Genomic DNA, 21,834 nt, shown 5'->3' on the forward strand with positions numbered 1-21,834 from the left:
GCGATGATGCGAACGGCAGGCAAGGAGCCTCGCTCCAAGCGTGCCTGTAAGTGGCTTCTCCTCCTCGCTGCTGCGGTGGGAAAGCCTAACCTTCTTCCAGGGAAGAGCAGCCAGGGAGCCTGGCCCCGGGGCCCTCACGCAGGTGAGTGTTGCAGCCACTGCTCAGATGTGGCGTGAGAGACACAGGGAGAAAGCAGGGACCCTGCAGGGCCGCTGGGGGCTTCAGTCATGAGGCTGAGCCGGCTGCTTCTCGGGGGCTTCTGCTTCCAGTGCGATAGGGCGGAGCCCCTCCTCTGCCACGTAGTTGGGGGACAGTGTGGCTCTGGGATCAAGAGTGTGGGCTTTGAAACCACTTTGCTGTTCCCCTCCCAGCTCCGTCACTTTGTAAGCCACTGACCCTCTCGATCTGCTTTCCTCATCTGTGAAATGGATTGATAATAAAAGTACCCACACCTCACGAACGAGGGTTAAATGTGCTAATTTGACGAGCTTATAGCAAGAGCTTCAATGAGTATCAGCTAATATGGCACACACTGAATAAATCCATTCTTCCGAAACACCGAATGACTTCACTCATAAGAGAAATGCAAATTAAGACAGTAAACTCCATTCCCCGATCAGAGAGGCAGAGATGAAGACGGCTAACACGGCCACGGAGGGTGTGGGGCAGCCCTCACATACACCACTGATGGGAGGAGGGCAACGTGACAATATGCATCACGGTGAAAATTGCACATCCCCTCTGACTTAGCAATTCTGCTTGGGAATTTAAACTCACACATGTGTGAAATGACGTTCTATACAAGGATGTTCACTGCGGCATTGTAATAGCCAAAGATCGAAGACAACCTAAATGTCCATTAACGGGATTAACTGAATTATGGTACCGCTCTGCAATGGAGCTCGGCTATTAAAGGAGTAGGGGGGGGACTCTGTGCGTTGGGTAGATGTAGAGTGAAAAGCAAGGTGCAGACCAGAGACCAGGAGATGCCACCGTTTGTACTGACTATATTTTATTCACTTGAAGACACTGAAGGCTGCCTCCGAAAGGATACTCCAGCTCATTAGCACTGGTTGCTTCTGGGGAGGGGCCTGGGTGGGCCGGAGACGCAGCTGGCAGGGAGACTTATGCACTGAATCTCCTTATGTACCTTCTGAAGTTTATGCCAAGGGCACGTGTTACCTAACAAGGGAAAGGGGACTGGAGGAGCGCTTGCCATTTTCTCGGCACAGATAACGAAGGCCCACCTCTGTGATACCAACCACTCTCCACGTGTACCGGGGAGCAAGACAGATTGAAAAATGTGGCTCCACTTTTATCTCTACTGTGGAGTAAGAAAATCTAATCAAGAAGTTTTTGCCTTTAGGAAAGCGAGTCTGGTCTCCCTGTTGGCACTAAATTGACGCTTTGGTAACGGCAGGAGATGCCACCTGGGCACTGGTGCTGCTGTGAGGGTGACTGAAGGTTGCCTTCCAGCTTCCCTGACGATGCATTTCCCCCAGATAAAGAAGGAATGCAGCCTGCATGCAAATCTCTCTAAATTAGACACGGCCCATCTTGAGGCCGCTGAACTCAGGCCGACCGCCGTGAGCGGAGCAGCAAGCCGCAGAGGAGGAGGAAGATGAAATCCTCATTTCCCGCAGGAAGGAATTCTGGCTAACAGTGCTGAAAGGCTATTTTAGTGCCGTGTTTACATAGGAAAAGGAACACCGCCTGGCTGGGGTGCCATGTCCCGGACCCAGGTATGGACACAAGGATGGACACGAAGGGGCTTTGTTTGAAGGGGAGAGCTTAGGAAGCCCATGAGTGGCAGACGCAGAAGTCGCGTTCAGAACCACAGGGCAAATGGGGCCTTTTTTCGAGCCCAAGAAGTCCTCCTGGAGGGGTGGGGCTGCTTCGTGAGGCAGAATCTCAGCCGTGAGCAGACGCAAGAGGTAGGACCACACCCCTCGAGCCTGAGGGTGAGCAAGATTAATAATGAGGATCTTCCCCTTGTTCTTAAAGCTCTTCTCAGCCTTGAGTGGCGGGTTGTTAAAGTTAGCTGAGTTTACTCCTCGTCCCATCTCCTTGGTCTCCCAACCCCTGGAACCGTACACCCTTTCTGAATCCTAAGGGATTGTACCTCACATTCCCCCCAAACCCTCCCATCACAAAACTGATGGAAAAGGGGACCTCATTTGAAAGTGAAGGTGTGAGTTCAAACTTGCTTTTAGTACAGGGACTTATTGGAAAAACAAACTCTCAGGAGGCAGTCTAACATAGGAAGCAGGGCAAAGTGTGGGGGGGGGGCTTCCCTGGTGGCGCAGTGGTTGGGAATCTGCCTGCCAATGCAGGGGACACAGGTTCGAGCCCTGGTCTGGCAAGATCCCACATGCCACGGAGCAACTAGGCTCGTGAGCCACAACTACTGAGCCTGCGCATCTGGAGCCTGTGCTCCGCAACAAGAGAGGCCGCGACAGTGAGAGGCCCGTGCACCGCGATGAAGAGTGGCCCCCGCTTGCCACAACTAGAGAAAGCCCTCGCACAGAAACGAAGACCCAACACAGCAAAAATAAATAAATTAATTAATACTATATTGCTTGCAATTATATAATACTATCTTGTCTCACATTTTGAAAAAACAAAAAACAAAAAAAACAAAGTGGAGGGGACTGTAGCTGAGGGGGTCAGTGGCCTGAAGCCCTACCCACCTTCTTTTCTATGTTGGCTTCTGATGCACTTGTGGGAAGCCTGGGGCTCAGGCAGAACACAGCTGGGAAACTGCTGGACAGAACTTCTTTGGATGGATAATCAGGTGACAGCAGTTGCTTCCGGGTGGGAGATGGGAAGGGAGACTCCTCTCTGCATACCTATTGTTAAAATTTGAACTTCTGTACCATGTACAAGCATTACCTGGGTAAAAACAAAATTTAAAAAGAAAATAAAGCTGAAGGACTAATGATCTAAGTACAAACCTTAGTTCAAAAAATTTAAGATTCTGAACTTATTTATGAAACAGAAACGGACTCATAGACATAGAGAACAGACTTGTGGTTGCCGAGGGGGAGGAGGGGTGGGGGAGGGATGGGTTGGGAGTTGGGGATTAGCAGAAGCTCACTATTATATATAGGATGCATAAACAAGGTCCGACTGTATAGCACAGGGAACAATCATTTTGCTGTACACCAGAAACTAACACAACATTGTAAATCAACTATATTTCAATAAAATAAATTAAAAAAAATTTAAGATTCTATAGGTTACATTTGTTGTGAATTCATTAAATCCCATATGGACAGTAGAACAGATCAAAGTGGACTGTATCAGTCAGGGACCTGTGATTGTCTCCTGAACAGAGGCAGCTCAAGGGAGGGCAGAGCACGGGCTGTGGAGTCAGACCTCGCTTTGAATGCCGGCTCCATGCGTACTGGTCCCAGGGCCTTGCACAAGTTACTTACTCTCTGGGACCTCTCTTTCGGCTTCAGTAAACCGGGGATAATGATGCCAGCAGGGCTGCTGTGCAGGTTAGAGAGAACGGACGTAAAGTGAGTAGCACATAGCAGGTGTTTGATACATGGTCGCTATTATAATTACAGAAAAGTGAAATTAAAAAATAACTAAATCCATATGTGACTGTAGGGCAACTCTGATTCTGTAACGGGCCCTGGAGCAGGCTCAAGATGCCTCCCTGGGGAGTGCTTACCTCATGGTAATAACAGGCACACTGTCCATCTTCCCGCCAGGCTGGACGTGAGCACCGAGAGGGTAGGGCCTGCCTCACTCACTGCTCCATCACCAGCCCAATCCGGGGTGATACAGGTGCCACCTAATTACGAGTCCCCCTGGGGGGCTGCCTGGGATGGCGAACAGTTTCTCCTGGCATGTCAACTCTGGCCAGATGGTAGTGGCCGCCTGGAGCCCTGTCCCTGGGGGCTCACTGAGCAGCCAGAGCTGCTCTGACTGAATGGTGGCCACGGGACACAGCATGCGGTGTCCCTCGCAGCTGGCCTGCTGACCCTGGCTGAACACTTCATTCTAAGTCGGTTGTCCTCCCACCCCTCACTCAACGAGGACTCTATGCTCTGTGACAGAATAAAAACACGCTAAAGGACCGCTGACTTCTGTAGAGGAGGAGACCAGCTTCCTCACAGTCCCTGTAAAAGGGGTGAGACTGCAATTCTGAAGCCACAGACATGTGAGGGAAGGACAAAAGAAATCACCAAATGGGTATTATTACCCCCACTCTGCAGATGAAGGAAGTGAGATTCACGAAGGTGAAGTCACTTATCCAAACCGCCACAGCTGGCAAACAGTGCAGCTGGATTTGGACGCCCTGTCTACTCTGAAGTGGTAGCTCTCACCCTGACACTAGGAACCACCTGGGGGCTTAGGACAGTTCCAGGGCCTGGGCCTCACTGGACATTCCGATTTCATCATTCTGGGGTAGGGCTCAACACTGATATGTACTTTTAAGCCCCCTTCCAACCAGAGTGACTCGGACATGTGGCTGGGGTTCAGACCGCTGCTCTGAGGACTGTGTGCTCTGCGGGCGGCCTTGCAGTGCCAGGAAGCCCTCCCCAGGGTGCTTCTGCACGAGCCACGTACCTCGTGTTACACGCCCAGGCTCTTCGTGTCAGGGCTGGAAGCCCCAGAGAGGTCCCCAGTCCATGCCTTCCCCTTCCCAGCTGCAGATGGGCAGCCTCACCGCAACCCCCAGGGCAGCCCCAGTGGCCACTTTATCACTCATCTGCTCTCAGAGCCTCAGTTTCCTCACTGGAAGGGGGAGGCCAACCACTAAGCTTCCTCAGACGCGTTCCGTGAGCACTGCTGGGAAAGGTGTTGGGTAAAGGTTAGAAGGTACAGAGAACACCAGCCCAGGAATACCAAAACTAGCTTTTATTTGTCCAAAAGTCACATCGAGCTCTGTAAAAACTGTTCTGGGGGAGGCCCAGAGAGAGTCCCTGCTGCCCAGGGCCAGGGGCTGCTAGAAGTTCTCCAGCAAGCCCAGGATGCGCTTCTGCTCGCTGTCCCGGAACTCCGGGCTCCGGCCATCCCCGATGTTCTCCGCATACTCTGGGGAGACAAAGGCAGGGTTAGGCATGAATCTGAGGCGTGGGGTCCTTCGTGGCCGGGTCACATCATGCCTCTCCCTGAACCCCAGCTCCCGTGGGGTGTGTGCTGCTCTAATGCCTCCAGTGGCAGCCATGGTGGCAGTTGTGTGCAAACTCCTTGGTCTTGCATTCAAGGCCCATGGGGGAAAGGGCCCAACTCCCCTGTCCCTGCCCGCAGTCCCCTCCTAGCTGCAGCCTTTCTTCACTTAACACACACAGTGGATGCTATTATGGGCAGATGCTGCCCAGACCCAGTGGTTCTCAGAGCGGGAACCCCAACCAACAGCAGCAACATCACGCAGGAACTTGTTAGAAATGCAGATCTGGGGACTTCCCTGGCGGTGCAGTGGTGAGAACTTGGCACTTTCACTGCCGGGGCCTGGGTTCAATCCCTGGTCGGGGAACTAAGATTTCACAAGCTGCGTGGCGCAGCCAAAAAAAAAGAAATGTAGAGTTGGGTCCAATTCAGACCTACTTATTAGGAAGCTCTGAGGACGGGGCCCAGCAGTCTGTGAACAAGCCCTCCAGGCGGTGCTCATGCTGCTCACATTTGAGAACCACTATCTGAGGCAACGGGGATAAAGTCCTGATCAAAACAGGACAGGTGAAAATCTCTGCACTTGTGGAGCCTACTTTCTAGTGGGGGAGACAAACCGAAAGGCAAATAAAATATATAGGGTGGCTGTCAGAAGGCCTCACAGAGATGGGGGATTTGATTAAAGACCTGAAGCAGGTGTGTGGGGGAATATCTGGGAGCGAGTGGCAGAGGGGCAAGCAGAGCAGGGGCTGAGAGGGGAGCATGCCTGGACCCTCTGCGGTGAGCAAGGAGCTCAGAGCCGGGGAGGGGCGGGGCACAGGTCGTGTGGGGCCACTGTAAGGACTTTGGACTTTCCCCTGAGATGAGAAGTTATAAGAGCGTTTTAAGCAGAGAAATGACATGATTTGACTTTAGCCAGCTCACTCTAGCTGCTGTGCGGAAGATACCCTTAAGGTGGCAAGGGCAGAAGGAAGGAGATGTGATTTGATTGGTGGTTTGGTCCAAGGAGGTCATGGTAGAGGTGAGACGTCTTCAGATTTTAGATGTATTCTGAAGGTGGATCCAGCAGGATTTACTGAGAGACTGGAAATGGGGCGTGAGAGAAAGAGATGTGGATAGTGAAGTTGCTAAGAAATACGACAGGGTAGTGGAGAGGGTGACAGGGAGCTTGGAATTCCTCCAGGGAATAAGGGGAACAGGTGTCTGCACCACGAAGGGGGGGGCTGCGGTACAGTCCACTGACATGAGATTGAAACAAATGGGTGTTTTTTGGAAAGAGGGAGGGAGAAAGAATGGTCTAGAGACGCCCAGGAGGAGCGTGGAAGGCCCCTCCTCCGTCTCCAGTGGTAAAAGGCATGTGGGAGAAAGTAGGTACCACTTGAGAGGACCCATCCCCGGTAGAGACAGTTTTAGTTAGAGCAGGAAGATAAAGGAAATACGCCTAAAGAGGATGGGAATACAGGACATGATGCTGATGACAGAACATAATCAAAGAGTTGTAAGGTGGGTAAACATATGGTCCCGTTTCCCCTGTTATCCCAACAGAGTACTTAACACACCTCCATTTTATTCTCAAAAGTGTCCTGGCCCCCCCAGATTATGTGGTCAGCTGGTTTTAGGAGGCGGGAAGGGGTGTGATATGGCACAGAAATGATGTGTGGAGCTTAGGGATGAGAGTGCAGGGCCTGTGTGGTGACTGGGGCCCTGGGTTTCCTGTGGTGGCTCCCAGAGCACCGTGGACGGGGACGGGGGACGGAGAGCCAAATCCTCTGTGTGCTGACCATGCCCTGCCCCCGCCCTCAGACAGGAGATGGTGCAACACTGTGGGCTGTGTTTGTATCCTGACTCTGACTCACAATCCTAGGTGGCCTTGCGTGGTCTCCCCCTCAGCAAATGCATGTAAAGAACCTATAATAACAGATGTTCAAGATACGCTAGCTCCCTCCCTGAGCCTGCTTTGCTCAGGCCAGCAACATCTCTCTCAGAGAAACACCACACATCCTTCAAGGACACCTTCTCCGCAAAGCCCCGCCCGCTCACCTCTGACTCCTGTTCCTGTCCTCAAGCCTCTGTCTCCACCGCAGGCCTGACTTCTAGATCATCTTCTACTTGTCCCCTCTCTCCCTCTAGACTGACAGCGTCATGAAGGTAGGGGCTTCCGCCTTACTTTCAGCTAAATTCCCAGCAGAGCTTGGCTGAGAGCCAACTACCAGTCTGGTGCTGTGAATAAGCTCTCAAAGCAGTGGCTCAGGAATGAGTGCCTGCGGGTCTGCCCCCAGCTCCCTGCCTGGGGTGGCCTGAAATGGAACAATAGAAAACTCTCTTGCAAGAGGCTTCTGCATAATAAAACATCTGCTCACCCAAATCAGACAAAGAGTGGGGAAAGGGAAGAAAGCCTGCAAACCCTCCCCTACCTCCCATCCCCCACCGTGATGGAGAAATACCTTGCCCCTGCCACTTCTTCATTTTTCCTCCATCCTCTTTATTACTTTGGACATGTGCCGGAAAACGGGACTTGGGATTCAGACGTGTGCCAGCTGTGTGTCTCCCCCTGGAAATCATCCTCTTCTGTTAGGCCCATCCATCACCTCCAACAGCAAACGGCTGTGATCCCTTCTATTAAGTCTCCTTAAAGGGAGGGCTGGGGTGATGGGAGAACAGAAACTGGGCTGCGGGAGAAGGCTAGGGGCTGTATGTAAGTGGTATCTCTTACTCACATGTGAATGATCTAGCCGCTGCCCCAGGAGAGACAGAAATGACCATTATAGCATTTAATACCCTCAGAGGCATGGTCTGAAAGCAAGAGTCTTAATGGACTGAACTAACACTTTGTTCCAATGTATTCTCAGACCCAGGAGAGAGGGAAGTGGAGAAACAGTCTGATCCTTTGGGGCAGTGATTTTTTTCCAAGTAAAGCCAACTTCCCTGGAGGGACCTAATCTCTTTCTAGGGATGCGCAGAATAGAGGCCCAAAGTTTGTATCAATCCCCTGCTGAATCACCCCTCCAAAGGCCTTAGAAAAACACATGCTACCGCTGTACACAGAGCACTCACCCAATGGACAAGTCTCCTCTGTTGCTCCACATGCGGGGAAGGAGGAAACAGTCAGATTACCTGCTCTCTGGAGATGGGCTGTGAAGGAAGTTAGTAGGATCTGGAAGAGGGGCTATCCTGTACAGAGTGGAATGGGACCTCACATGTGGTGAACACTGTTTACGTGCCAGACATTTATCTATATTGTCTCATATAATCTTTGCAGCAATCCTATAAGGCAAAGAGCACCACCTCTGTTTAGAGATGAGGAAACTGAGGCATATTAGAGAACTGAAGCAACCTGCCCAAGTCTAGGATGGTAGAGGAACTGATATTCAAACCAAGAACATGTGTCAGAAGTGAAAAAGGCACGTCAAAAGCCATGGGGGTGGGGCTGGGGAGCCGGTCCCCAAAGTGGCATCCTCTTACCTAGGCAGTTATCTTACCCTGCCTGTTCCCCATCCTTTGGGGAAAAAATCTCCAAAGCAGCCCAGCCGTGGCAGGGCGTCTGGCTACAACGTCCTCACAAAAGGTAAGGCTCTTCAGCGCTTTGTGACCACCTAGAGGGGTGGGATAGGGAGGGTGAGAGGGAGACGCAAGAGGGAGGAGATATGCGGATATATGTATATGTATAGATGATTCACTTTGTTATAAAGCAGAAACTAACACACCACTGTAAAGCAATTATACTCCAAGAAAGATGTTAAAAAAAAAAAAAAGGTAAGGCTCTGGAGGGAATGTCCTGGAGTAAAGGGGCCTCAGCAGCCAGAACAGATGTGGAGTGGGCTGCTGGGGCCATGCTCCTTCATGCCAGGTCACTGAGTGTCAGGGCTGGCAGGCCTCTCAGAAATGTACTGCAACTGGATGGACAGGTGACCGGCCAGGGTCCCGCAGCAAGCCAGCCACAGGGCCAGGCCCACCGGGTCTGACAAGCCCCGGGTGCTCTCCCACTGGCCGTGGCAGCTGCTACCAACTGTGTACCTCACCTCTCACCCTCTACCCCCTACCCCAACTCATTCTTTGTTTGCAGAGTAGAATCCTATTTGGAGCAGACCTTGGTGGTGCCAGCTTCCTCTGGTTATTAAAGCTGCTGCAGCAGTTTATAAATATTGAACAGATTCCTCCCAGAGGTCTCGGGAAGGAGTCCTCTTTGCTCTGTGCGCACGCGCGCGCACGTGTGTGTGTGTGTGTGTGTGTGTGTGTGTGTGTGTGTGTGTGTAAGAAAGGGAGAGAATGCAGGAAAAAGAGAGACGCTAGATGAAGGGAGAACTTCAGGGTAGGGGAGAGGGAGAGGGGAGACAGGAAGAGCGTGAGTCGGGTTGGAGAGTGAGAAAGACGGTGTACACATAGACTCCCTTCTCGACTTCCCCAGCATTTTCAAATGCTCTTACAATAAAAGCTTTGATGGAGATCAAAAACAGGCAGCAGTGCTGAATGCATAAATATTAAAGCAAACTTTAGACAGCAGGTTTACTATTCAGACATGGAATACAAGCTGTTCTGTTTTTGGTAAGAGGAAGAGGGAGGGACACCCGGGCTGGCGGATGGGGAAGGACTGTCTTTGAGGACGGAGACTGGGACCAGCGCTCACAAGCTGGTTCAGATCCCTGGACCTTAAGCCTTAAACACTCACCCTTGAAAAAGTGCAGGAGGAAGGGCGAGTGGGGAGAAGAGGAACGCCAATATTTTTACACTGAAAACCTTGAAGACATAGAAATAATCACAAAATAGAAACTGGGAAAGTAAAATCCTTGAGGTCTAACAGAGAGTCCTTAACGACAAGGATGAGTGTGGAGGGACTAATGTCACTTCTCTAGGAGGATGATGTTGTGCTGGGGCTGCAACTGGGGATATAAGCTTCATCAGGGATCTGATTAAAATGAAACCTACTTAAAGGAGGAGGAGAAGGAAACTTATCCTTTGCTTACAGCGCTAACAGGGTCACATCCCTATAGACCATTTTCCCACAGACCTTTCAGCTGCTTGAAAAAGCACCACCTACCCCTTCCACCCCCACCAGGCCCTGAGGAGTATGGCCTGGGTGCTGGTCCATGGGCTTTCCTGCCAGCACTGGTGAAAGGATTAGGCCAAGGAAGGGAAGGAAGGAACCTGCATTTACTGAGCAAGTATTCTGTCCCAGGCCCCCAACTGCATCTCAACCTTAGCCTTCCTTGGGGCAGTATTCACTTTCGGTTTGTTTCTTACAGAGGAGTAAAGGAAGGCTCAAACCGGTTATCTACTAACTTACCCCAAGTTACAGAGAGCCAGAATTCTTGCTGGCCTGTGCCTCTCAGCTCTGCTTATTCCTGCGTGAGCTGGGATGTGAATCACAACGGTGACGGTAGCTACCATTATCAGGCACTTATTACGTGCCAACATGTAGGCACTTTACCTGCAGCACCTCATCTCATTCCCACAGCAACCTTTTGAGGCAGATTACCCTCATCTTATAGACACTGTGGCTTAGGGAGAGGGCAAGTAGCTGCCTAAGGTTAAACAGCCCCTCCAGGGTCCTTTCCTGCCTCCCAACCCTAGAGGCCATAGCAGCCACGGCCTGGCGCAAGTCACACACATCAACGTGTCACCGGAAGAGAAACCCTATCAGCTTCTGCAGCTTTCAAATCACAGAGGCAAAGCCCAGGTTACCAAGAGCTGAACTCAATATGGAAATACGTGTTTGTGAGCTTCTGAGAGAAGACTTCAAGCCATAAAGAACACAAGCAAATCAAAGGGCCGGGAGCCAATCTCTGAAAGCATTCTGAAGTCTTTGGCTCAGTCTTTTCGCCACCAGTGACAAGAGTTTTGAGTCAGTAATCCTCTAAGCTTTCCTCTGCCAAACAGCCCAGCACCACCTGATCTTCCAACAACTTTCACCAGTGACTAAAACATCCAGGAGGCTCACCAGAGGCTTCCAGGCTAACCCCCGGCACAAGTATTTATACGAAGTATTCCCAGGTCACAGTGCCTACTCCATATCCAAGGAGAGGACCACTCAGTGCACATCTGCATCTGCATATGGAGGTCCTTCACGGGCTTCAGGAAGCCATCTCCCTACTTACAGTCATCAACCTCCCAGGAACGGAATATACAAGGGTGGTCGCCAGGGGCTGGGGGAGGAGGGAATGGGGAGTAAGTGTTTCCTGGGTACAGAGTTTCAGTTTTGCAAGATGAAAATAAGTTCTATGGGCGGGGGTGGTGGCAGCGGCAATGGTTAAATGGTGGCTCCTATGCATATTTTAGCACTATTAAAAAAACACCCGAGCACCTCCTCCTCTGTGCAGCCTCTCTGGATCGTCAAGCTCCTTTTTAATCTCCAGCAGAATTAACTGTGCGTTCTTGAGTCTCACTCCATACCTTAGCACTGACTTCAATCTGCTTTGTGTTGTGCTTATTTATCTCACATGTGATGGCACTGAATTGCCCTGGGGACAGGGCCTCCTAAGTGTCTCACTCATCTAAGGAGCTCACCTAGTGCCCTGTGACGCCAGTGGGTACTCTGTAAAGGTGGATGCCCTGAATTTTCTTTCTTAAAATGCAGTAGGAGTGTATCAGCCGATTGGTACAGTTAGAGCTCTCCTTTCTGCCAGATGGAAGACCGACTGAGTCTGGATCCAGTTTCCAGCATTAATAGCGACTTGGGTAACATCCCTTAACCTTAACCACAAGTCTTGGTTACCTTATCTGCAAAATGGAGACTGTAATGCTGCTTTTAGGACCGTCGTGAGAACCAGAGAACATACATTAAAAGCCTGGCACAGAGGACGTGCTCAGGAGAGACCACTCTACCTACTGGTCCCGGATTTCTGGAACAGCACAAAGAAGGCTGAAGCACCACCTCAGCAGTACCCTCAATAAGCATTAGCTGAGCCCCTTCTCTGTGCCAGGCATGGGCCAGGCACCAGAAGGTAAAAGCCAGGACGACTGTCACTGCCCTTTCAGAGCGTGTGGTCCTTCTCTGGCACAGAGACCACCGTCCCCTAGGCGGGCACCAGAGGCCTTAGGCCAGAGCTGCTGCCAGTTCAGGGAAAGCTGGACTTTGGGAGCACTGAGTAAGCAGTCTGCAAACCAAGGGACTTTAGTGAGCCATCAATTTTCCCCAGCTCTCTTGGCACCCCCAACAGAAAAGGAGGGAGGAAGATCGTGAGAAAGGGGACTGAAATATAACGGGAAGAGTCCCCTCCTGGGCTTGCCTCATCAGCGTTTTCCTGAGACCTCAAGGGATACATCAGCTGTCATCCTGCCAGCAAAACTTAGGAAATATATAGGACATAAAATCAAAGAAAGAAGCTTGCATCTAATTAGCATGTTAAAAAAAAAAAAAGGAAGCAACGCAAACTGAAAAACAAAATTAAAATCAAAGAGGACAGACCGATGAGCTGGCTTTCTTTGTGAGGCTTTGTTTTTTCGTGCATTGTGATGGAATGAAGGGTGGAGGCAGGAGGGGGAGGGCGCGAAGGCTTTTAAGAGGTGGGCCTGAACAGAGCCCAGACACCACCCCTATCCAGCCCTGCGGTAGCCTCACCCCTTTTCAACCTCAGCACTGCTCGGAGCTTGCTCACTGCACCACTTTCAGGGGCTGCTGAGAGGCAGCCTGTGGCACAGCTCCACCGCCCAACACCGCAGGCAGATGGGCTTCCTGGGGCCAGCGTGAGCCCTTTATTATAACCTTAACCTTCCATCTGGAGAGAACACTTTCTTTTGTTTGTTTTCAGTGGTCAGCGTCCTGTGAGGACTTCTTTGACCTGGGCAATGACATCTAATCTCCTGGCTTTAAATATCACCTCCATACTACTGACTTCAAATTGTCCAAACAAGCACCTCTCCCGCCCCAATGAGAATGTCTACTCTCTGCTGGCCAACAAAGGGATGCAGGCGCTACCCGTAACCCAAACTCACCGTGTACCCAACAGAACTCGAGAGACTTGCCCAGCAATACTCCCAACCCCACCCAATGCTCCAGCCTCCCTCACCCCTGCTTGGCCTCTACTGATGTGGCAGAGTCCGTATGAAGGCCACTGATGTCCTGTGTTGGATGTTTGCTCCTTCTGCCTGGGACGTGCCTTTCCCTCTGGGACACCATTCCCAGTCCTGGGACCAGCCTCTCCTTCCCTGGGATTCCTTGGTATGGCCTGTGCCTCCATTACTGCCCCCTTATCAGTCCCTTAACGCTGTTCACAACTTTAACACAGCACCTAGCACATCATAGTTAGTTTCGAGTATCTCTCCCAGCTAGACCATGAACCCTCAAGAATAGGGATCTTGCTTATTTATTCTTCCTTGTATCTCTAGTACTGGATACAGAGCTTGGCACCCAGCAATGCCAGCTGAGTAGTTGTTGGAGTGTGTATTTCACTTAGCTTGATTATGGTTGGTCATTTCTACGTCTATGTTCCCCAGAAGACTATAAGCTCCATGAGGGCAGGTGCTGTGTGACACCTTAGTAGCACAGTATTAGCACTGTGCCGAGCCCTGAGGAGAGTCGCAGTAAACGTTTGCCAATTTAAATTCATGCAAGGGTAGGGTTTAATTCAACAATGTTTAAAATATTCACCGGGTGTCCATTATGTGCCTGGCATTGCTCTAGGTGCTGAGGAGACACGGAGAACGAGCCAATGTCCCTACGTCACGGAGCTTACACTTTAATGTATGAGACACACAAATCAAGGAAACAAAGACATAAATAAAAGTAATTACAGACTGTGATAAGGGCTAGGAAGGAAATAAACTGGGTGCTATGATGGGAAATAACACATGGAGAGAAGTGGATTGATTCAGGATGGAGACTGGAGGCAGACGTGGCAGCTTTACTAATGGATTGGCTGTGAAGGGTGATGGCGAGAGAGCTGAAGGGCCGGACCTGGGTCTGGGAGGAGGGATCTGAGAGTCTGGACAGAGCGGGAAAAGAAAGCAACAGGGGAGAGGAACAAGAGTGGTGGGAATGAACACAGCATCTGTGCAGGCTGCTCACCTGCTCACCTGCCCAGACAATCAACAATGTCTATTCAGCACCCAGTATGCACCCAGTGCTTTAACAGGCACTTGGGGAATAAACTGGGATCTAAGGGAGACAGAGGCTGGCTCACAGCAACTGAAAATCCTGAATAACCTCAGGTATATGTGTTAGGATCTCTGAAAGAAAAGCATCCACCTACTACGTGTCAGCACCTGTTAAAAACACTTTTCCTTTCTCAGATCACTGTTTTGATCACAGGAATGGAGGTGCAGGGAGAAGCCTAAATGCAGGAGAGTAGAGCTGAGAGTAATAAAAAGTTCCAATTGAACATGTGGGCGTTGAAAGTAAATGCCATTTAAAGGCTGGGGTTGCAAATCACCACAGCTGCATTAGGGAGGAGGTGGCATGACACCCTGAGCAGTAACTCATGCGAATGTGACACTGAGAAAGAGGGAGCACCCATGATGCCACTGTGGAAGATGCTAGGCCAGGCTCATGAACAAGTTCCCCCTTTCCTCTTTCTGAGGGAGAAGACAATAAATTCCAATGGCTTGAAGGCTCCATCTACAAAATGGGCACGACGGATTTACCATCCCCACCCTCCTGGGAGGGCTGTGCTGATCATGTGATTTCCAGTCCTATGTTTTCACTCACACTGTTCCTTTGTTTTGGAATGTCTAAGACCCAGCTCAATGTTACTATTCCCACAAGGCTTCCCATGGGGTTTTAGCCGTGCCTCACTTATAATGCTGCTAATGATAATCATCATCATAATAGTTCATAATACTCATAATAGCTAACATTTGCCAAGAATTTATTAACTTGAGATATTTTCCATATATCATCTCATTTAATCCTTTTACCTAATCTATGAGGTCCCAGAGCAGTTGGATACCTTGCCCAAGGTATCACAGTAAACAGCAGAGCCAGGATTCTGTTTCAGGAGCCAGATCCCAGAGCCCATGGCTCTTAACTTCTCTTCACTTTATTATATGTATCATTTATCTCCACATTTCATCTCCCACATGTAACAGGAGTTATAAGCCACTTACAGGCAAACCCTCTGAGTAAATCTAGCCTAATCTCTCATCTTAGAAGTGGGCAGGACAAGGGTCAGAGAGAGAGAGATGATGTGCCTGCAGTTACGTCCATCACGACTCTCTCTCTGAACTCTGGCATTATCAGTACTATAAAAGCCAATACAGGCTTCTAGCCGCCATGTGTGTTAGTCTGTGCTAAGTGGCTCGAGGGTGGAACTGCACCACTGAGCTGATTGAGAGCATGCTCGCCGACTGGAGGCCCCTTGGGAGCCACTCCAGCTGAGTCAGGCCCAGCCAAAGATACAACAGCATTTGAGAGACCCGTTGGGGTAGGTGAAGGAAATTCGCCCAAGCACTTTCTGTGTGCCAGGCACTACACTGGATGGATCATGTAAGTATCTTGTGAACCTTTGCAAAATTTCTTCTAGATCATGCTCACACAGCTGGCGGAGGGCAGCGCTAGCACTGGAAAGCAGGCATGCTTTTTCTACTGCACCACACTGCCTCAGATTCACTTCCTTCTGCCTTAATTCCAGGTAGTTCTTGTTAGTTCCTTGTTTTCTTCCCCTAAGAAAGCAATTTCCTTCCACTACATGCAGCTTGGAACTAGATTTTTTTGTTTATTTCTTGTTTGGTGTTTTTTTGTTTTGTTTTTAAATTTCCAACACCTAGTGCTCCTTGTTTGTTATGTGTTTTTAAAATTCTGGAACTAGAGGGTTAGAGGCAGAGAATAACTAGGTTAGTCTTCGGTATTCTGACAAGATGACCTGGACACACACTGAACTGGACAACACACTTAAGCCTTCAGTGCAGAGAATGTTATGCACCAAATTCCAGGGATAGTGACAGAGACAGAAAGCATCGCGTAATTTCCCTGGAGCCCCAGACACAAGCGACGTGCAACTCACCCTTGATGATGTGCCTGACAATTTTGATGGAGCTTCCACGCATATTTAGGATTTGGTGAACCCTCTGGCGAATCTAATAAGGAAGGGGAAGAGTGGAAAGAGAAAGAAAAAGCATCATTTGCCCTGGTAGACATCAGAATACGTCATTGAAAGTATTCACCTCACCCCCTGAAAGAGAGGGCCCACATAGAGTGAAGGAATTCAAGGAGAGTGTGATTCGCTCCATTCTACCTAAGCAGGTGGCAAGCAAGGAGTCAGGGAAGGAAGGGCCCATCCAGGGGCAGCCCCCTCCTACCTGGGGCACGTTGGCATTGCAGATCTCTGCCATGATGTAGCAGATGTGCTGGAGAACAAAAAGCCCTGCATCCAAGCGCCGGAGGTAGAACTCATCCTCAATGTCATTGTCTATGATTTCTCCACGCCGGACCATGTCCTAGAAATGAATGAATAAAAGCCACACAGTGAGTGAAGGAGGAAAGAATAGGTTTCTAGTCCACCCATAATACACAGAAGAGTAGTAACTACAACTACAACAACAAAAGAAAACCACTCTGCCTCGATTTGCCTCCTGCTTCTCCCATTACTCTAAAGTATCTTATGTTCTCTTGTTGGCCCAGGGAGTCAAGATTAAAGTCCATTTTTCCTATACAGTTACTCAGGGCCAAAATGATCTCATCAACATATTCAACCTGAAAAAATAAGCTGATGGGGACACAAATCTATTCATTTGCTTCTACTCATTCTTTACTCTTTCGTTCCAGCCTCCATAAATAACCTCTCTACAGATATACTTAATTCTCCTTCCCTTCCAAATCAAGTTAACCTAGGGAAGAGAGCTGCTTTCTCTACGATTCTGTCTTGGTATCCTGGTGATGGCACAGGTACCCAATCTGTGTGTCCCTTTTGGCTTACATTTTGTTAGATGCAAAACGCTGCCCATCTTTCCATTTCATTCCACAAGTTCAATACTCCCTCAAGGCCAAAGTCCTAATGAGTGATGCGAGTCTCTTTCCTAAACTTTTGTAACCCCAGACCTATCAGACTTGCTGTCCCCATATCTATTCCTCTCTAGTAGGTTCTTTAAAAAAAACAAAAACAGCTTTATTGAGATACAATTGACATACCATACAATTAGTATAGTCAGAGTTGTGTAACCACCATCACAATCATTGTAGAGTATTTTCATTCCCCTCCACCTCCAAAGTCCCTCATCCAGTGGATTACCACCACCTTTGCCAAGAGGCCTCTTCTTCCCAACTCAGGGACTTTAGGGCCTTCCTTCCTAGGGATTCTGGGGTATCTCTCAAGCCAACGCTATTTTTAAGCTACCTCTCTTACAGAGCCTTAAAGCTAAAAACTCCTCCTTTCCAAAATTCCTGACAGCACCCTTGCAGGTCACTCCATGACACGACCTCTTCTGGCACGTCATATTCACACTGATTTCAGTTATCATCAGCTCCCTGTTTCTATAACTCCCTTTATTTCATGAGGGTGAACTGTGAGCTCTGTGAAAGTGGGGACTGAATTTTGTCTTTACATCCCCAGCTCAGTAAACATCCAGGCAGTGAATGAAAGGAAAAAGACATCTCCGTTTTAGGCTGTCATCTCTCAGGGGTCAGAACTGGAGGAGGGACTCATTCTACACGACTAGTGACTGGTCTAAGAAGACAGGTGCTTGAATACATGCCTTTGATGACGACAATCCATTTCTTAATTCCGTCAGTGGTTTTATGGCCATGGTTCCCTCTGCCAACTCAGGCTCCTGTCACTGACAGAAGCCCTTGGGACCCTGCTTTCCACTCTCCCAAATTCGAAGGACTTACCACTGTGGTCATCAATCTCCAACCAGCATCCTTCAGAGACTATTTAGATGCAGATAACATGCTTCTTTATTTGCCCAGGGGGCCAGCCTGCAGCTACACAAGGCTACTTTTCATCTCACTCCCAAAGGCCTCTGTCTGAGAGGCAATAGAGGGTTCTAGATTTGCCAGGCCTTGTACTGCTCAGTAAATCACCACCACTAATTCATAGCTTTGTTTAGTAGCAAATTCCTTGGTAATCTGGTAATAGTGCTAACGTTCATGAGGTAGTCATGGAGCACTGGACTGACGTCCAAGGAGTTTACAAGTAGAAGGGCCTCTTTAGTTTCTCATTTGCTCATAATCATAACTTCCTGCTCCAGAACTCCTAAGTGTTCAGAAGCTGGGGGCCCAGGAAGGAAAATTACTCTTGACTTTCACTCATGCAAAAAGCATTTGCTGTTAATACTTCACATTTCTATAATGCTGCAGAGTTTAAAGTGTTATTATGTATATGGTCCTTATTACCAAATTTAAAGAGAGCAGGGAAGGGATTATTAATCCCACTGTACAAATTAGAATCCAAGGCACACAGAGGTTAAGTAAGTTGCTCATAATTACCAGTTACTAGAATATGGACTCCCCGGGGGCAGGAGTCCTGTCTAATTCACCTCTGAGGTGGAAATGAGTAACATGAAGCACAGTGTTCAGATCTGGACCCTGCTAAGTGCCTAGTGGCAAGAACACCTTCCTAAGCATTGAGTTAAGGCAGAAAAGGAATGAAAATGGAGGTAAGGGGATGCCCTGGTCTTAGTCACCAAGAAGCTGACTGTCTATCCGGGAAGGTCACAGTAACACAGAAAATGACCAAAAAGTAAAGGGATACAGTGCACCCACAAATTTAAAGTAATTACAAGTGGTGGGTGCTAATCAGGGCTGGTTAAGATGTTAGGGCATTGGGAAGAAGTGACTTAGGTAAGGTTTCAAGGATCCTGACTGGCAGACATAGCAGGATGAATGCCTTAAGAATGAAGGCCTTCCTGTGGTCCGAAGCCTTATGCAAATGCCTTATGCAGTTCATACTTTCTGCTCACTAGCCCCCGACCCATACACACAGCACAAACAGGCCTGCCCTCCCTTTTCTGGCCCCTTCACTTTTGCTTGTAATGTTGGTACTCTTCCCAATCCCCAATCTCTATCATAATGTATTTAAAGTCTAAAACGTGATACTCCTTACAAAACTTCTCCTGAGAGCTTTAAAAACGTCTCAGTGTTTTCTAACTTGCTGTGATTTTTCAATCCTCAAACCCCCCAAGTTTTGGATTTGTACCTCTTTTATGGCACCTCCCATGCCCTGTCCTGCAATAGTTATTCAGACGTGTGCCTCTTTCCTGTGTAGGTTCCTTGAAAGCAAGAGTTGTAAAGTTTTAAATCATCTTTGTACCCTAGAAAGCACCTTGCATGGTACTTTTTTGCATAGCAGACTCTTGAAAAGCATTTGTGAAACAGGATTGGAAAAATGCAGGTAGAAGTTCAGCTGTATTAATGAGCTGTGTGTGCTAAGACTTCTGTGGATGGGGTAGGAGGGGAAACATTAGGAAATGGGGAGGGACAGTGCCTTGGAGGGCTAGCTGGTGGGAGGCTTGAATGCTGGCCAGAGAAGTGAGATATGATGAGCTGCTGACTACACTGTGCAGGAAAGTGAATGAGAATGTGCCAACACCTCTATGATGGACACATCGGCTTAAAGTGTTGAGAGGCAGGCAGAGTGTACAGCTCGGAAGCCACAGTATCAGCCTATGTGAGAAGTATATCAGATGGGGAAGAGAAGAGGGGAGGGGAGGGGAGGGGAGCAGAGGAGAGGACAGAGACCAAACCCTTAGAGGTTCCCAAACATGGGAACTTGGAGAGAAACATATTCATTCATCTACCTGGTAAAGATTGCCTGAACACCTAACTATGGGCCAGGTATTACATGACGTACCAGGGGCGGCAAAGATAAATAAGACAGTCTACATAATCAAGGAGATTAAAGTCTAATGAGGTTAACAAATATGAACAAACTTCTTTTTAAAATGTAGTGATGGCTATTATGAAGGACCTCTCAAACTGTACTGAGTGCCATGGGACTCCAGGAGAAGGACAGACTAAGTTTGTTTTGAGGAGTCAGGAGAGTTCAAGGGAAATCTAACATTTGAGCTGGATTCTGAAGGAATTTGACAAGCTGGAAAGAACATTCTAAACAGAGGGAACAATAGCATGGGTCAACTCGGCTAGGGTGGAAGAGAACAAGAGCGGAATATCACTGCCATTAAGAGAGAGAAAGAAGAGAAAGAAGGGAGTGTTTCTTTGCTTATTAGATCCTAGCTACCGGCAGATCATAGTTTTTGATTGATTACTACATACCAGGCGTTGTGTGACGCAGTCTGAATAATAGCCATTGCTACCACCATCTACCCACCTTGGAGGAGCAGCTAATGTTTACTGGGGGCTTATTATAGTGCCAAGTGCTTTACCTATACTGATTCCTTTACTTCTCACAAATATTACGCGGTAGGGATTGCTACCCCCATTTCAGATGAGGAAACTGACTCAGGCAGAGCAACCTGCCTAAGGCTAGTGGGTAGGAGAACTGGGATTCAAATCCAAGAATGTGCTCTTTTCCTACTACCATGGTTGTGTAGGTATACGTTTTAGAGCTGTTTGGAGAACAAAGGAAGATACTAAATAACAGAAAGGCTTAAGAAATAGAGTTTAGCAAAATTAAATTTCTCCAATTACATCAGAAATGCCCCTGGCGATTTTTTCTTTTTCATACTCTTCCCCACAATCTGATCTTCTTTTAACCAGACATAATGTACCTTCCCATTTCTCTAAATACTGTCATGTGGAAAGGATTGGACCCAAGAGAACATTGACAAATTCTATTTTTTCCTCTTTCCTCAGAACTTCAAGACTCTAACAACGTTCAATTCGACATTCTACTTTTAGACACAAGGCCACATGATTTGAAAGTGAAATTTTCCAATGTAGATCTGAGATATGATTACAGTTCATCTCCAAGAGAGGCATCACCATCACCGCACTGAACAGGCACAAAGATGAAACACAGACTGGCTTCTAAGACAAAGTTTGTGCCCTGACAGATTTAGAAGCATCACAGAAACCAGCACACAGAGAAGGTGACTGCTGTCAGGACAGTCCCTAATCTAGCCTGTTACAACTCTGTGGCATGGAATATTTACTGCTGAGTGGATTCACGGAAGCTGAGCACAAATGTTTACTCCATGTTTAAAGGGAAATTTAAAAAAGCAGGGTGATTATGTATTATTCTGATGGAAAATAAGGAAGTTTGCGTACAGTTCTTTTAGGCTTCTCAAGTTCTGGTCTGTTTTCGAAAGAAGTAGGATGGTATGTCACCTTTATTATCCACCCGTCTCACAATGTGTGAACAGAGTCAACTTCTTATAAATGGATTAATGCATTTTTGGCTCTTTTTCTCCGTTTCTAAGACACTAGATAAAAATTTGATCTTGAGATAAGGACTTGATATGGTTCTTTGGATTTCTGTGCGTGAGGAAGACCTAGACATCTTAAAGAACTAAGCAAATGGGATCAGATCCCAACTCTAATACTAACTTACTAGTGTCTGTAGGCAAGTCATTTAATTTTTCTTGGCCTTGCCTTCTTTGCTTGGAAATTAGAAGCCTAAGCTGGATCAGGGAAGGGAAATAGGGTTCCTGAGTGCCAACTCTACTTCACTGTCATGGCTGTAGATGACCATATTGGAAAAGCGTTGTGCAGCCAAGTTGGAGCTTAGTAGAGGAAGAACACTGCAATCAGTCAGCACTGTTTACACCAATCACAGGTTGGAGAGTATAGGGGGGCTGACCTCTGTCTTCCCTGATCAGGCCTTCTTGAAGGTTCCTTTTAGCTTTGATAACCTGTGGCAAATCTAGGACTGAAGCACCTT

At 48.4% G+C, this 21,834-nt stretch overlaps 1 protein-coding gene across 2 annotated transcripts in view; it reads right to left on the reverse strand.

Moving 5' to 3' along the window:
• Positions 1 to 2,589: 2,589 nt before the first annotated feature.
• Positions 2,590 to 21,834, reverse strand: part of CTNNBL1 (catenin beta like 1) — a 167,171-nt gene continuing 147,926 nt past the window's right edge. Inside the window, exons 14-16 of one of the 2 annotated variants that reach the window (XM_060030810.1) lie at positions 16,358 to 16,495; positions 16,063 to 16,135; positions 2,590 to 2,893 (exon numbers count right to left, since the gene is read on the reverse strand). In XM_060030810.1, the coding sequence (XP_059886793.1) occupies positions 2,739 to 2,893; positions 16,063 to 16,135; positions 16,358 to 16,495 (366 nt within the window). In that variant the 3' untranslated portion in view covers positions 2,590 to 2,738. Of the gene's footprint in view, positions 2,894 to 4,859; positions 5,054 to 16,062; positions 16,136 to 16,357; positions 16,496 to 21,834 lie in introns of those variants that run through there. The other variant, XM_060030811.1, reaches the window with a different exon arrangement.

This window comes from Delphinus delphis, chromosome 15 (genome assembly GCF_949987515.2).
Source record: "Delphinus delphis chromosome 15, mDelDel1.2, whole genome shotgun sequence".
Taxonomy (NCBI): domain Eukaryota; kingdom Metazoa; phylum Chordata; class Mammalia; order Artiodactyla; family Delphinidae; genus Delphinus; species Delphinus delphis.